Here is a 13465-nt window from a genome sequence, read left to right as displayed (position 1 = left end):
CTTGTCCTCAGCGGTGTTTGAGTAGCCCAAACTAACAGGTGGTCACAGATAGCTAGAAAATGACTTGGTTTCGCAGCCCCTTAAGCTCTATATTTTTTGGGTTTTGCTAAGACGGCCTGCTCAAGAAAATATGGTTCTGAGCATTCACTGAGAGATGGTCTTGATTACTTTTCTCTCCTCTTATTCTCACAGTCTTGGCCCTTTCATCATCCTGTTAATAAAAAATTTGTGCCAGATTATCACAAAGTCATTGTCAGCCCGATGGATCTGGAGTCAATCCGCAAGGTGTGTATTGTACTTTTGTGGCATCTCAAAATACTATATGGCTATAAAACAAACTACATTAGTACATTGAACAAAGCTGTGTTGCACAGAGCAGGCAGAATACAGAAGAGGCTGGAACTGCAATACAAAAGTGTTTGCTAAGTTGAACGAGTTCCCGTTATCTAACCTTAGCCTCTAAATCAGTCATTTTCAACCTTTTTCAGCTCGTGGCACACTGACAAGGCACTAAAATTGTCAAGGCACACTACCAGTTTTTTACTTACATTAAATTACTACATTACAGTTAATTTTGAATTAATAAAATCAATACGATTAAATCATTACATGGCAAAAAAAATTGACAAGAAACATGGAGAGGGAAGTATATGTGGTTTCTGAAAAGGAGGAAAAATTCTATGTTCAAATTCTTATCAAAAGTGCCAGAAGGTGTTGGTAAAGACAGGGCAGGTTGATCACATAGTGGAGAAGGTGGGTGAGGGGCATTGAGGAGACATGATTGAAACAAGTGCAGGATTAAACTGGGGGTGGGGGAGAGAGAGAGAATGTGAGGCAGTGATGCTGTATCTTTGGAAGGTGCTGACAAGTGAGGGGAGGGACAGTAAGAGAGTTGCTAACTGTGATTGTGAGATTTTTTTTTGGGGGGGGAATATTCCTGGGGAAGGGGGTGGGGTGGGGGAGAGGAGGAGAGAGAAGTGCCAATTGCCTGCTTGTGTATTTGAGAAAAAAGAGTGCAACCAAAAGCCCAATCCTATGCATGCCTGCTCAGAAGTAAGCCCCATTATAGTCAATGGGGCTTACTCCCAGGTAAGTGTGAATGGGTAGCACCCCCAGAGCCCAATCCTATGCATGCTTGCTTAGAAGTAAGCCCCATTATAGTCAATGGGGCTTACTCCCAGGAAAGTGTGGTTGGGATAGCATCCCCAGAGCCCAATCCTATGCATGCCTGCTCAGAAGTAAGCCCCATTATAGTCAGTTACTCCCAGGAAAGTGTAGATAGGATTGTGGCCCAGTGCCCTTCCTCTAAAAGCCCCAAAGTGCAGGGAGGGTCGCTTTGTGGAGTTGCAGGCAAACTGGCAAGGAAAAGGGACTTTCAGGGACCCTGAAACTTTGGTTGGGGGCCTCAGCAGACTTGCTGGCTATGTACCTGCTTGCCTGCTTCTGGCTCCCTCTTCTCACTCACTCCACAGCTCCCACCTCCTGGCTCCTCCAGGCTTCTCTTGTTGGCCAATCAGCATGCAGGCAGGCAACAACCTCCTTCGTGCCCAACCCTATGCATGTCTACTCAGAAATAAGCCCCATAGTAGCCAACGGGGCTTACTCCCAGGAAAGTGAGGATCAGGTTGCAGCCTAAGTCATGCTCAGTAGCAGGAGCAAGCTCCAAGCGGACTCTTCAGCTGCTGTGTGACCAGCCCCTTCCCTGGCTGCTCCCTTGCTTGTGCTGCCTGCCGTGGGAGGCTCAAAGCAGCCGCTTCTCCCACACACGGCACGCAGCTGCTGCCTGCCTCCTCTGATCCGGTGGCACACCTGAGGCAGCCTCGCAGCACACCAGTGTGCCGCGTCACAGTGGCTAAAAACCGCTGCTCTAAATGCTGCCTTTTGGACCCTGATATCGGCAGGAAGTTGTAGTTAGGAAATCTGAAGGAAGATAAAGCAACGGAAGGCATAAAGACATGCTCTGTTGCTTGCATCTCATACTTGTACATCCAGGGATGTGGCGGCGGCGGCGGCAGCAGCATATTGCAATAGGGCTCAGAGAAGGAGGTGGCCTCCAGTTGTCAGGAAAAGGTCCCTCCATTGAGGAGTTTTTGTAAGGCCAAAGAAGTAGCTCAGATGATTCTCATAAGGTTCCTATGCTTTCAGTTTACCTCTGATTCATTTGTTCCAGAATATTTCCAAACACAAATATCAGAACCGAGAAGTCTTCCTGGATGATGTGAACTTGATCCTTGCCAACAGCATCAAGTACAATGGTGAGAGGTCCAGCTTGCTCCCTGTGTGGTGCTGGTAGCACTTTGACTCGCATTTGGGCTTGGGCTTGGCACCAGGCGGTTGATCCTGTCCTGTCCTGGGAGTGGGATGTCGCAGAGCCCACCTTCCTAAAATATAGCCAGTCTCTTTGATGGATTCTGTTCCTTGCTGTCTGCTAAATCTTTCAGTTTGCTAGGCCCAATCCTGCTCTCTAGCCTGAGCAGAATGGAGGGTTAGCCTTAATGAAATTCTAAGGATTGTGAAAGCTCACAAGGGTTGGGGGTCAGGGGGGCTGAGAATTCATGTTAGTCGGTTTTGAATGGCTGAAGTAGGCTCACCTGGGCAAAGCCCTGGAATGATCTGCATGGCAGAGGGTTTGCATCACACGTGCCCTGGAGCTGCCCCCTGAGCATTAAAGGAGAGCCACATGGGAGTGGGTTGTTTGCCTTTGGGGCTTTAGCATGTGTTGTGAGGGAGCAGGAGGCACGGCTGAGGATTCCTGCTTTTTTCAGGGCCCGATAGTCAGTACACGAAAACTGCTCAGGAGATTGTGAACATCTGCTACCAGACGCTTGCAGAGGTAAGTGGAGCAACACACCAAGTGCTTTCTTATGGAAATAAAAAATCAGCCCCTGAGGCACACTTGTCTCTCTTAATTTCTTAGTACGACGAGCACTTGACCCAGCTCGAGAGGGACATCTCTACTGCAAAGGAAGCGGCCCTGGAGGAGGCTGATCTGGAGAGCCTTGACCCCATGACTCCAGGACCCTACACACCTCAGGTGAGCATCTTCCAGTGTTGTAACCCAAAAATGGGACATTGCAGCTCTTCCTCCTCCCTTTCCCCAACACTGTCTCTGTCTGTCATCAGCTTTCTAAGGAACTGAGCCTCAGCTGGCAATGAAAACCCAGTGCCACACAAACAAGAAATCTTTTGTTGGCTTTTATGATTGTTAATTCCGGCAGCCCCGAATCCCTCCTGGGTTCACCACTAGAAGCGTTTCTCAAGCCCTCCCTCTTGCAGAAATCTTCCACGAACCTTGCTGGCTATTTCCTAGTTCTCCTAACTCATATACAGCCAGCAAAAAACCCCAACTTTGCATTTGAGAGACTGCTAAACCAAAGGAAGATCAGGACCTTTTCCCTTGGGTTTGCCTGAAGTGTTAACTCCACTGGTCAGGCTCCCTTTGGGAGTGAATTGTTGTCTACAGTGGGCTCTGTAAATACCCTCCCCTACCCCAAAAATATTTGCCAAGAGAACCTCGGAGCAGGTGCCAGTCACAGGAGTGGGGCTACTTCTCTGTAAGGCTGTAGGCCTTGATGTAAATAGCGCTCCCTTGACTTAACTGTGCTGTTAAGCTACTATATTTCTTACTCCCTGGTCCAATTAATAGATTGAATTAAAGAAATGACCTCTGAACAGTTTTTCTGACCTGTTTCCCTGTTGTGTTCACGACTAGATGATCTCTCCTTCCCTCCTCAGTCTCTCCAGGTTTCCCTGAACACCCCCAGAATTCCACAGAGTGCACCTGTCCCCGTTCATCTCCTGCATGCTCACATTGTGGGAGAGGAAAAATGGGCCACACATTTTAAATAAATGCATAAATCTGGCCGTCTGCTGAAGCTGGCAGATTGTTGCCTTCTGCTTCCAGACTTGTTCACGAGATTGTTCCTGTCTCTTGGCCAAGCTCAGTAGAGGCACCTACTCTGATTTGCAGTTGCCTAGCAATCTTCCCCCCCTTCCTCACAATATGTCAATTTGAGAGTGTGCTTGCACAGCGGAGGCTGCGCTGCAGAACAGCACATGGCCCTGTTGTCCTCTTCCTTTCCCTGTGTTCTCTCGCTTCACTCCCTGTTCAAGTGTTACTGTTGTACATTTCCTTGTATTGCAGTTCTGATAATGTTTTTGACATTTATCAGCCAACATTTAATCTAGCTCTGTACAGTTCTGTGGTAGGGGCTGCCTCCTCCGTCCTGTGAGTGTGTGAGGGAGAAGCTGAGCTCACAAACAGCAACAGGTTTTAGAAGTAGACTACCTCTGAATACCAGATGCAGGAGCGGCACCAGGACGCAGGTATCTTGTGTGCTCCCTGAGGCATCTGGTGGGCCACTGTGAGATACAGGAAGCTGGACTAGATGGGTTTTTGACCTGATCCAGTGGGGCTCTTCTTCTTGCAGTAAAATAGCAGATACAGTACAGAAACTTTGTGCTAGTTACCTCTGGGTCAGAAACCCCCTTTTGGTTAAGCCATTTCTGCCCAACGTTGCATATCAAATGTGGGATCAAATGTGTACGCCTATGGGCTGGGCAGAAATGGGTTAAACTGCACACAGGCCATTGACGGAAAAATTCTGTCTCTTGCATGACCTTGTCATGGTCCCCTTCTCCTGCTTCCCACCCGTTAACTTTATGTGATCTTAAATAGTTTTTAGTTTGAAATGTATATATTGTTACTGGCCTGTGCAGTGGTGGAAGTTTGAGATGAAGATCCCATTCAGAGGTAAATCCCAGTGGGTTACCTTGGGCAAATTGTTGCTTCTGTCTTGTCTACATTACAGGGCTGATCACTTGTGCTTTTTATTTATTTATAGCCTGATCTTTGATCCTGGCAGATCTTAATAGACTAAAAACAATCTTAAAGCAAATTAAAAATGGATGCAGCAGTCAGTAAAATTCCAAGGGGGAAGAAGGAGAACCAAATAAAGTCATTCAGCACAATGGCCAGATGACATCTCAGAGAGGCAAGAGGGCAGGGAGTTTCCAAAGGTATAGATGCCCTTTGATCTCCTGGTCCCACCAGCTGGTCCTCAGGCAGAGCACACAAGATGACTTTTCTGCCCCCACAAACTCCCAATTCCAACCATTTTATCAAGTAGTTCTACAGCAGTGCTTTTTAGATTAATTGTCAAGTGCTCTGGAAATTGGTAACAGTAAAGTGGTGACACGAGTGAGCCTGGAGCTGATTTCTGAAGGCAGATGGTCTGTGGCTCTGGTCTGGTGCTTCATATCCAACTCCATATGCCATTTTCCAACGCCTAAGAAATTACAATTTTCTCTTTTTTTATTCAAAATGTATTTTAGCCTCCAGATCTGTATGACACCAACACCTCTCTCAGCATGTCTCGTGATGCCTCCGTCTATCAAGATGAGAGCAATTTGTCTGCCATGGACACTCCCACAACCACCCCTGAGAAGCGGGGAGCACAGGTCAGGAATGCATCAAGAAAAGAGGGTTTAAAAAAAATCCATGGAGAACAGTATGTGTTTGGAGCGGGGAGGAGAAGGTAGCCCCCCTCCATTTCTGGTAGAGCCTGGGTGGGAATCTTGAAATGGGGAGCAAGCACTGCAGTAAGACTGTCTGTTTTCCTCCAACACCTTCCCTTACCAAGGAATGATGCCTTTGGGTGAGAATCTGAGTCATGTGCAAAGACCTTCTGGGTCTGTGGAGACTTTGCTTCAAGAGGCCTTGGAAAAGGGACATGCTTTTCTTTCTTCACATGAATAGCCATGGAAAAAGGATTCTGAAAATAATTGCCCTTTATGGCGGAATAGACGGCTCTTCGTTCAGAAGCAGGCATGCAGCAGATTGGGATCTATTGATGGATCTCTGGGTAATTGCAGATAATTGGCCAGCAAGGATTTCCAGTTCTCTCACAAAACTAACAAAATTCTGAGAACTTGGAGAAGAAACAGGAATGGATTTTTGTGTAAGAGGGCTGCAAACTAAGTTTTGATCCTCAAAAAAAATATGTGGTTGAGCATCTGCTGAGGGTTACTCATTTGGTTAATTCTGCATCCTCCTTCTGTTTTGTGTCTGATCGGAGGATCTTGGGGCTCCAGAATAAGAATAAAGTGGATTTCACCAGCCTGAAGTCTGCCCATCCCAGCCCTAGTTCACTTTAGTGGTGTTTTGGATGCAAATCAACATCCCAAGGCAGCTCTTGGAAATGTGCTGAGCAACAGCACACCATAGGGGTATCAGGTGCTCAGTTCTCTCTGGTTTTTAATGGAGCATGAAAATTTTCAGGCTTCGGATGTGAGTTTGTGTTATGGAAGTAGCTGTCACATAATGCTGAAATGTATATGAGGAGAGGCAGTGGCTTGTGCTCAGGAGTGGCAAGCCTGCAAAACATCTCTGACTAACTTTGGATAAATTCTATTTTGTGTGGCTGTTTTAAAAACATGCTGGGATACAGTGTGCTCTGGAGCAGGAGGAGAAAGGGTTCCCTGACTGTTGGGCCCATGGTGCAATAGCGAACAGGGCTGCGAAAGGCCGTTTGCAGCAGTTCCTGGAAGACCAGCCAGTGTTTTCTTGGTGGAATCGGTAGCTGGGATGTTGGCTTTCCCTGTGATTTTCAGACCCTCCTTGCCCTAGCAGCCTGGTTTCTGCTGCTCCACTGAGCTGACCTTGTCCCTTGAGATATGGCAGTGAGGCTGAGAGAAAGGACGTTTGTGGCGATATTGTAGGAGACTTGGGTTTGGGGCCTTCTGGCTCGCTTTTGAGCCTGTCCTGATGGCCTGGAATGCCAGAGAGTGCAGAAAGGCATTTGAGTGGCAGAGGAAGAACATGTGCTATATGCGAGGAAGATGCAGGAAGCGCCACAGATCCCCTTTGGGTTTCCTCCATGGCGGCCTGTGGCTTCAGAAACCCTTTGCCGCCTTGTCAGTGCTTATGCCTTTCTCAGTGGTGTTGTCTCTGTGTTCCTCACTCAGATGCGGCAGGGCCGAGGTAGGCTGGGCGAGGAAGACTCTGACGTAGATATTGAAGGGTTTGATGAGGATGAGGATGGGAAACCTAAGACTCCAGCCCCAGTGAGTATCTCTGATCCCATCTGTAGTCCACGGGTTGTCTTCTGCTCTTGTGGTGGGAGCTGCTGGCAGTGCAGGGCTCTTCCAAGTGATGCTGGTTGCAGGGGACAGAATGCAAGCCCACCCCTATGGGGTGGAAATTTCTAAGAAGCCCACCCCTTTCTAAGAAGCCCACCCCTTCTTAGAAAGAGGCGGCCTTGCTGGTGAGCCACACCAGTGGTAGGAAACTGTGTTCTGCACGTGCCAGCAGCCTGCTGCAACCTTTCACCATGGACTGTTTTCATACTATAACAGGAAGTGGACGACGGAGATGGCGACCTGGCTGATGAGGAAGAAGGATCCGCGCAGCAGCCCCAGGCCAGCGTGCTCTATGAGGACTTGCTCATGTCAGATGGAGAGGATGATGATGGCAGTGACGAGGAAGGCGACAACCCTTTCACGTGTGAGTGGTTGCTCTTTGACTTCAGGTGCTGAGCAAGGAAGAAAGAATCCAGAGAATCTTCCAGCCCCTTCAGTCACTGTGGCTCATCCTGATCATGGAGGTCAGAGTGGGAGCCTCTCTATTTCAGGCTGATTTAAAATGATTCTATCATCCCTTTGTTAATGTCTTTGCTTCCCTTGGTGTATACCCTTTAGGGTATGCCAGCGTCTTTGCTGATAGTTGATGTCATTGAAATGCAGGTGGCATTTATGATATGTGTTTATGATGGTATGACACAGATGATGGGGGGCTCCGGCGAAGATGACTGCTCTGCGAGTCATCTGCAGGGAAGGAAGAGAGAAGGCAGGGCAAGCTGGGATTGTAGCTGCACTGTGAACATAAGAACATAAGAACAGCCCCACTGGATCAGGCCATAGGCCCATCTAGTCCAGCTTCCTGTATCTCACAGCGGCCCACCAAATGCCCCAGGGAGCACACCAGATAACAAGAGACCTCATCCTGGTGCCCTCCCCTACATCTGGCATTCTGACTTAACCCATTTCTAAAATCAGGAGGTTGCGCATACACATCATGGCTTGTACCCCATAATGGATTTTTCCTCCAGAAACTCGTCCAATCCCCTTTTAAAGGTGTCTAGGCTAGACGCCAGCACCACATCCTGTGGCAAGGAGTTCCACAGACCGACCACGCGCTGAGTAAAGAAATATTTTCTTTTGTCTGTCCTAACTCTCCCAACACTCAATTTTAGTGGATGTCCCCTGGTTCTGGTATTATGTGAGAGTGTAAAGAGCATCTCCCTATCCACTCTGTCCATCCCCTGCATAATTTTGTATGTCTCAATCATGTCCCCCCTCAAGCGTCTCTTTTCTAGGCTGAAGAGGCCCAAACGCCGTAGCCTTTCCTCATAAGGAAGGTGCCCCAGCCCCGTAATCATCTTAGTCGCTCTCTTTTGCACCTTTTCCATTTCCACTATGTCTTTTTTGAGATGCGGCGACCAGAACTGGACACAATACTCCAGGTGTGGCCTTACCATTGATTTGTACAACGGCATTATAATACTAGCCGTTTTGTTCTCAATACCCTTCCTAATGATCCCAAGCATAGAATTGGCCTTCTTCACTGCCGCCGCACATTGGGTTGACACTTTCATCGACCTGTCCACCACCACCCCAAGATCTCTCTCCTGATCTGTCACAGACAGCTCAGAACCCATCAGCCTATATCTAAAGTTTTGATTTTTTGCCCCAATGTGCATGACTTTACACTTACTGACATTGAAGCGCATCTGCCATTTTGCTGCCCATTCTGCCAGTCTGGAGAGATCCTTCTGGAGCTCCTCACAATCACTTCTGGTCTTTACCACTCGGAAAAGTTTGGTGTCGTCTGCAAACTTAGCCACTTCACTGCTAACCCTAACCCTGTCTCCAGGTCATTTATGAAGAGGTTGAAAAGCACCGGTCCCAGGACAGATCCTTGGGGCACACCGCTTTTCACCTCTCTCCATTGTGAAAATTGCCCATTGACACCCACTCTCTGCTTCCTGGCCTCCAACCAGTTCTCAATCCACGAGAGGACCTGTCCTCTAATTCCTTGACTGTGGAGAGTGACTCACTCTCTTCTGTCTGTTGTGTTCCACAGCGATTCAGCTGAGTGAAAGTGGGACTGACTCTGATGTGGAGTCCAGTGCGATGAGACCCAAACAGCCTCATGTCCTTCAGGAGAACACACGGATGGGCATGGAGAATGAAGAGAGCATGATGTCATATGAGGGAGCTGGTGGGGAGACCTCGCATGCCATGGAGGACAGCAATGCCAGGTAACTGTAGCCAAGTGTGCCGTGCTGGAGTCAGGAAAGGGAGCTTGGTTATCTAAAAAAAAAAAGGAGGGGGTTGTATTGCCAAGTGTGGAGGTCCCTCACCTCGCCACGGGCTTTTAAGGAAAACCTCCTTTGATTCTGTCATGCTGTTCTGTCAGTTGCTGTGGTGCTGACTGCAGATCTATAATGTCATAAGAAGAGCCTGCTGGATCAGGCCAAAGGCCCATCTAGTCCAGCTTCCTGTATCTCACAGCAGCCCACCAGATGCCTTGGAGCACACAAGACAAACAAGATCCGAGTCCTGTTGCCACTCACTTGCACCTGGCATTCAAATATAGCCTACTTCTATAATGTCACCCAATTGGAACATAAAATTAGAACAATTTTTTAGTAGTAACTCTCAGGAGCCATCACCTGACTTCTTTACACAGGTGATTTTTAGCCCTAGTTATTCATCAGAACCAGTTTTTCCCCACTTAAATTTCATTCTTTATAGTTCTTAAAGAGGCACAGGAAAAGACAATGTGAGCGTGCCCATCCCTCTCTGCAGGAGAGAGCTCTGGTTTGGTCACATTGGATGGCACCTGAGCATTGTTGTTGGGACTGCGTTTGAGCACTGCCCAGAAAGGATAGCTGTGAATCCTGAATCTAAATTCTATAAAGATAATGTTTTAAAGATTATCTGAGGGACCACCTTCTCCCATATTTTCCAGCCCATCCTCTTAGGTTATCTGAGGGGGCTTTCCTGCGAGTGTCACCTTTCTCCCAAGTTAGGGGAATAGTGGCACAGGGGCAAGCTTTCTCAATAATGGAACCACAATTATGGAACTCCCTACTGGGGGAATTAAGATCTATCCCCTCCCTCATGGCGTTTCAGTGAAGGCTGAAAACGTTTTTGTTTCGTCTGGCTGATGACTTGTCTGCCTCTTGTGTGTCTGTAGCAGTTCCTTGAATGTTAATAGTTTTACCCCCCTCCAATTGGTTTTAGTTTATTTATTTCTGAGTTTTTTCATTGTTTTTATAAATTGTATTTTTTTTCTATAAATTGTAAGCCACCTTGGGCATCTACTCCAGCAGAGAAAAGGCAGGGTAAAAATAGATAGATTTTAAATAGATAAACAAAATTAAGACCATACTGGGGTGTTTCTTTTCTTGTCCCATTTTCCATGATGGGCAGTATCCCGTTCTGCCTGCAACACCTACACAAGAACATTCTTTGCAGCAGTAACGGGTGTGCTGTCTGGGGAAAGAACACAAAATATTGCAATTGGAAGGCTTGGAGTGTGGGGTCGTATTGCTGCAGCAGAAATGCACCTCAGGGGGGAAGGTGAATGGGAAATGCACAAGACATTAGAGACAGTTATGCACTGTTTGTGCCAAGAGTGTGCAGAGAAGTGCTTTGTTAAGTGGATGTGTGGTTCCATTGGCAGTGTTCTGCCCTGCCCTTCACAATGGTGTGTTTTCCTTCTGTAATGCTGCCATAGTCATGAGGGTGCCTTCTTTTTTAGTTATGGCAGCTATGAGGAACCGGATCCAAAGTCCAATACCCGAGATACAAGTTTCAGCAGCATTGGAGGTTATGAGATTTCAGAAGAGGAAGAAGAGGAACAGCGCTGTGGTCCAAGCGTGTTGAGTCGGATCCAGCTATCTGAGGATGAGGAGGACAGTGAAGACTTTCATTCTATCGCAGGAGACAGTGACCTGGATTCAGATGAATGAGCCCCACTGCCTGTGGGGGGGAGCACCAGGATTTTTCATTGTCTCTCACTGAGGCACCGGCCTCAGTGGTGGTCTGGCTTTTCACCTGAAGGACTGGTTCTTGCTTCATTCGTTAAGAATCAGATTTATTTAATGTGCAGCATGTGTGTGTGTGTGTGTAAATATATGTATATAAAAAGATATTCCTAAAGGCCTTGTTTCCCAAGTAAACGCAGTTGCTGCGTATTTGTTCTGTAGAGTATTTGGACTGTGTTTAACTAGCAAGCATGAGTCTTAATGATGTGCAAGGCATAAAGTCTGCTGTGCTCACAGCCTTGCTGACAGTAGGGGCGGGTATGTTGAAATACTTGGCCAGCCTGTAAATAAACCAGTTTTTAATCAGGACTGTGGTGGTGCGTGTGCTCCAGTATTTGCCAGAAATCACTAATTGGAGCCAGAGGGCCAGGATCAAGGCGATCCCCTATTCCTGTATTACCTACACAGGAGAGGAGGGGTATGTGGGAGGGAAGAGGTTCTGCGCCCTCCTGTAAAACTAATGGAGCAGCTAAAGTGTCAACCGTCAGGTACTGGGTGAGCCCCACAGCTACCTGAGGGCCCACCTGGATCAGGTTGTCCTCTGTGGTTGTGTTCAGTGCACTCTTGGAGGGGCCAAATGTAGGGCTTTGTCCCAGGGCCAGCCCCACCCCTGCAGTCTGGGCTGGCACCAAGCCTACATTTCTGGCACAATTTATTATTATTATTATTATTAACAGTATTTATATACCGCTTTTCAACTAAAAGTTCACAAAGCGGTTTACAGAGAAAAATCGTTCTATTGGCTGCTGTGGTGCTTCATGCAAGAGACAATCATACTTAGCATTTGTATAATGCTTCACTGAGTATGCAGGGAGCTTTGCATGTATATATCTTGATATTGTCCTTAAGTTGTGGTTGTAATATTGCCATTTTGCAGCTGTGGAAGACTGAGGCTGAGAGGGAGTAGCTTGCCCAGGGTCACCTAGTTTGCAGTTCTGTACACACTTACCTAGATTAAGTCCCATTGAACTCAGCTTCTAAGTAACCACTCCCAAGTTTGTGCTGTTGTTATGTTCACAGCAGAAGCAAAATTCAAGCCAGGGAAATCCCAATAGAGCAGTTCTGCCCTTTAGCCTCTGCAGTTCACTTCAATACCTGCCCTACTGACGAGCCCTGGTGGATCAGGCCCAGCTTCCTCTATGTCACAGTGGCCCACTGGATACCTCAAGGTGTGCCTCAAGATTGCTATATCCTGGTGCCATGACCTTGCATCTGGCATGCAGTGGCGCCAACTAAGTCTAAAACCTGGAGGTTGTAGACTGTGAGTCATCAGGGCCGCTAACCTGTGATGGACTTTGGTTCCACAAATATATCATAAGAACATAAGAGCCCTGCTGGATCAGGCCATAGACCCATCTAGTCCAGCTTCCTGTATCTCATAGTGGCCCACCAAATGCCCCAGGGAGCACACAAGACAACAAGAGACCTGCATCCAGGTGCCCTCCCCTGCATCTGGCATTCTGACATAGCCCATTTCTAAAATCAGGTTGCACATACCCATTATGGCTTGTAACCCGTAGTAGATTTTTCCTCCAAAAACTTGTCCAATCCCCTTCTAAAGGCAGCTAGGCCAGATGCCATGCTGTGGCAAGGAGTTCCACAGACCAACCACATGCTGAATAAAGAAATATTTTTGTCTGATTTTATGTCCAAAGTCTCCTTTTAAAGATATCGAGGCCGGGTGCCAAATCTGAACCCTGCGGCAAGGAGTTCCACAGATCGGTTACACCCCAGGTAAATAAGAAATCGCTTTTGTCTGTTAGGGGCAGAGCAGCCCAGTTATTGGAGCTGCCAAGATCAGCTGATTGATGTGGGTGATGGGGAGCCGACCTAACCCTGGTACCTCATTGAGTTTCTGGTTAGGCACCAGGGAGGTGGGTGGGGAGGCAGGTGAGGCAGAGCCTCCCCACCGGAGTCCTTTGGGAAGCACCGCGGCTGTGGGACGCACCCACCACCCACGTGCAACGAAGGACTCCGGCGGGGAGGTTCTGCCTCACCAGCTGACCCCTGTTGGGCACCCAGAGGACGTGTGAGCCTTGGTGCCTAAGGGCAGCTGGGTGTGGGGCGTGTGCCCAGGTGCTTCTTGAGGACTAGCATCTTTAGTGGGCTTTATGTGACCAGGTGCTTGCAGGGGCTTCGGTTCCCCTTGAGCCTTTCCCCCTGCAGGCCACTGTGCTCTGCCTCACGCTGCTGCCTGTCAGGCCTTCCCCTCAGGCCTCGCCGCCATCTTGGCCAGCCTCCGCCTCAGCAGCCGTTGGGGGCGTGGCCTCCCCCTCAGGGTCCTGCCGCAGTGGCGCCCCCGCCCTTTTTCCTCCCCGTCGGCCTCAGCGCCAGCTATGACGCGCGGAGGA

The 13465-nt window shown here is 48.2% G+C and overlaps 1 protein-coding gene across 4 annotated transcripts in view; it reads left to right on the top strand.

Annotated features, from left to right (window-relative positions):
- TAF1 (TATA-box binding protein associated factor 1) overlaps nt 1-11229 on the top strand; it is a 42319-nt gene extending 31090 nt beyond the window's left edge. For 2 of the 4 annotated variants that reach the window (XM_066639965.1, XM_066639964.1), the window contains exons 32-40: nt 193-285; nt 2171-2255; nt 2766-2833; nt 2918-3034; nt 5335-5460; nt 6967-7065; nt 7357-7504; nt 9143-9320; nt 10829-11229. In XM_066639965.1, coding sequence (XP_066496062.1) covers nt 193-285; nt 2171-2255; nt 2766-2833; nt 2918-3034; nt 5335-5460; nt 6967-7065; nt 7357-7504; nt 9143-9320; nt 10829-11039 — 1125 coding nt within the window. In that variant the 3' untranslated portion in view covers nt 11040-11229. The remainder of the gene's footprint in view (nt 1-192; nt 286-2170; nt 2256-2765; nt 2834-2917; nt 3035-5334; nt 5461-6966; nt 7066-7356; nt 7505-9142; nt 9321-10828) is intronic. The other 2 variants (XM_066639967.1, XM_066639966.1) reach the window with 1 other exon arrangement.
- Nucleotides 11230-13465: the final 2236 nt, after the last annotated feature.

Source organism: Tiliqua scincoides, chromosome 12 (assembly GCF_035046505.1).
Source record: "Tiliqua scincoides isolate rTilSci1 chromosome 12, rTilSci1.hap2, whole genome shotgun sequence".
In the NCBI taxonomy this organism is placed as follows: Eukaryota; Metazoa; Chordata; class Lepidosauria; order Squamata; family Scincidae; genus Tiliqua; species Tiliqua scincoides.
This window is presented reverse-complemented; position numbering and strand designations above follow the sequence as displayed.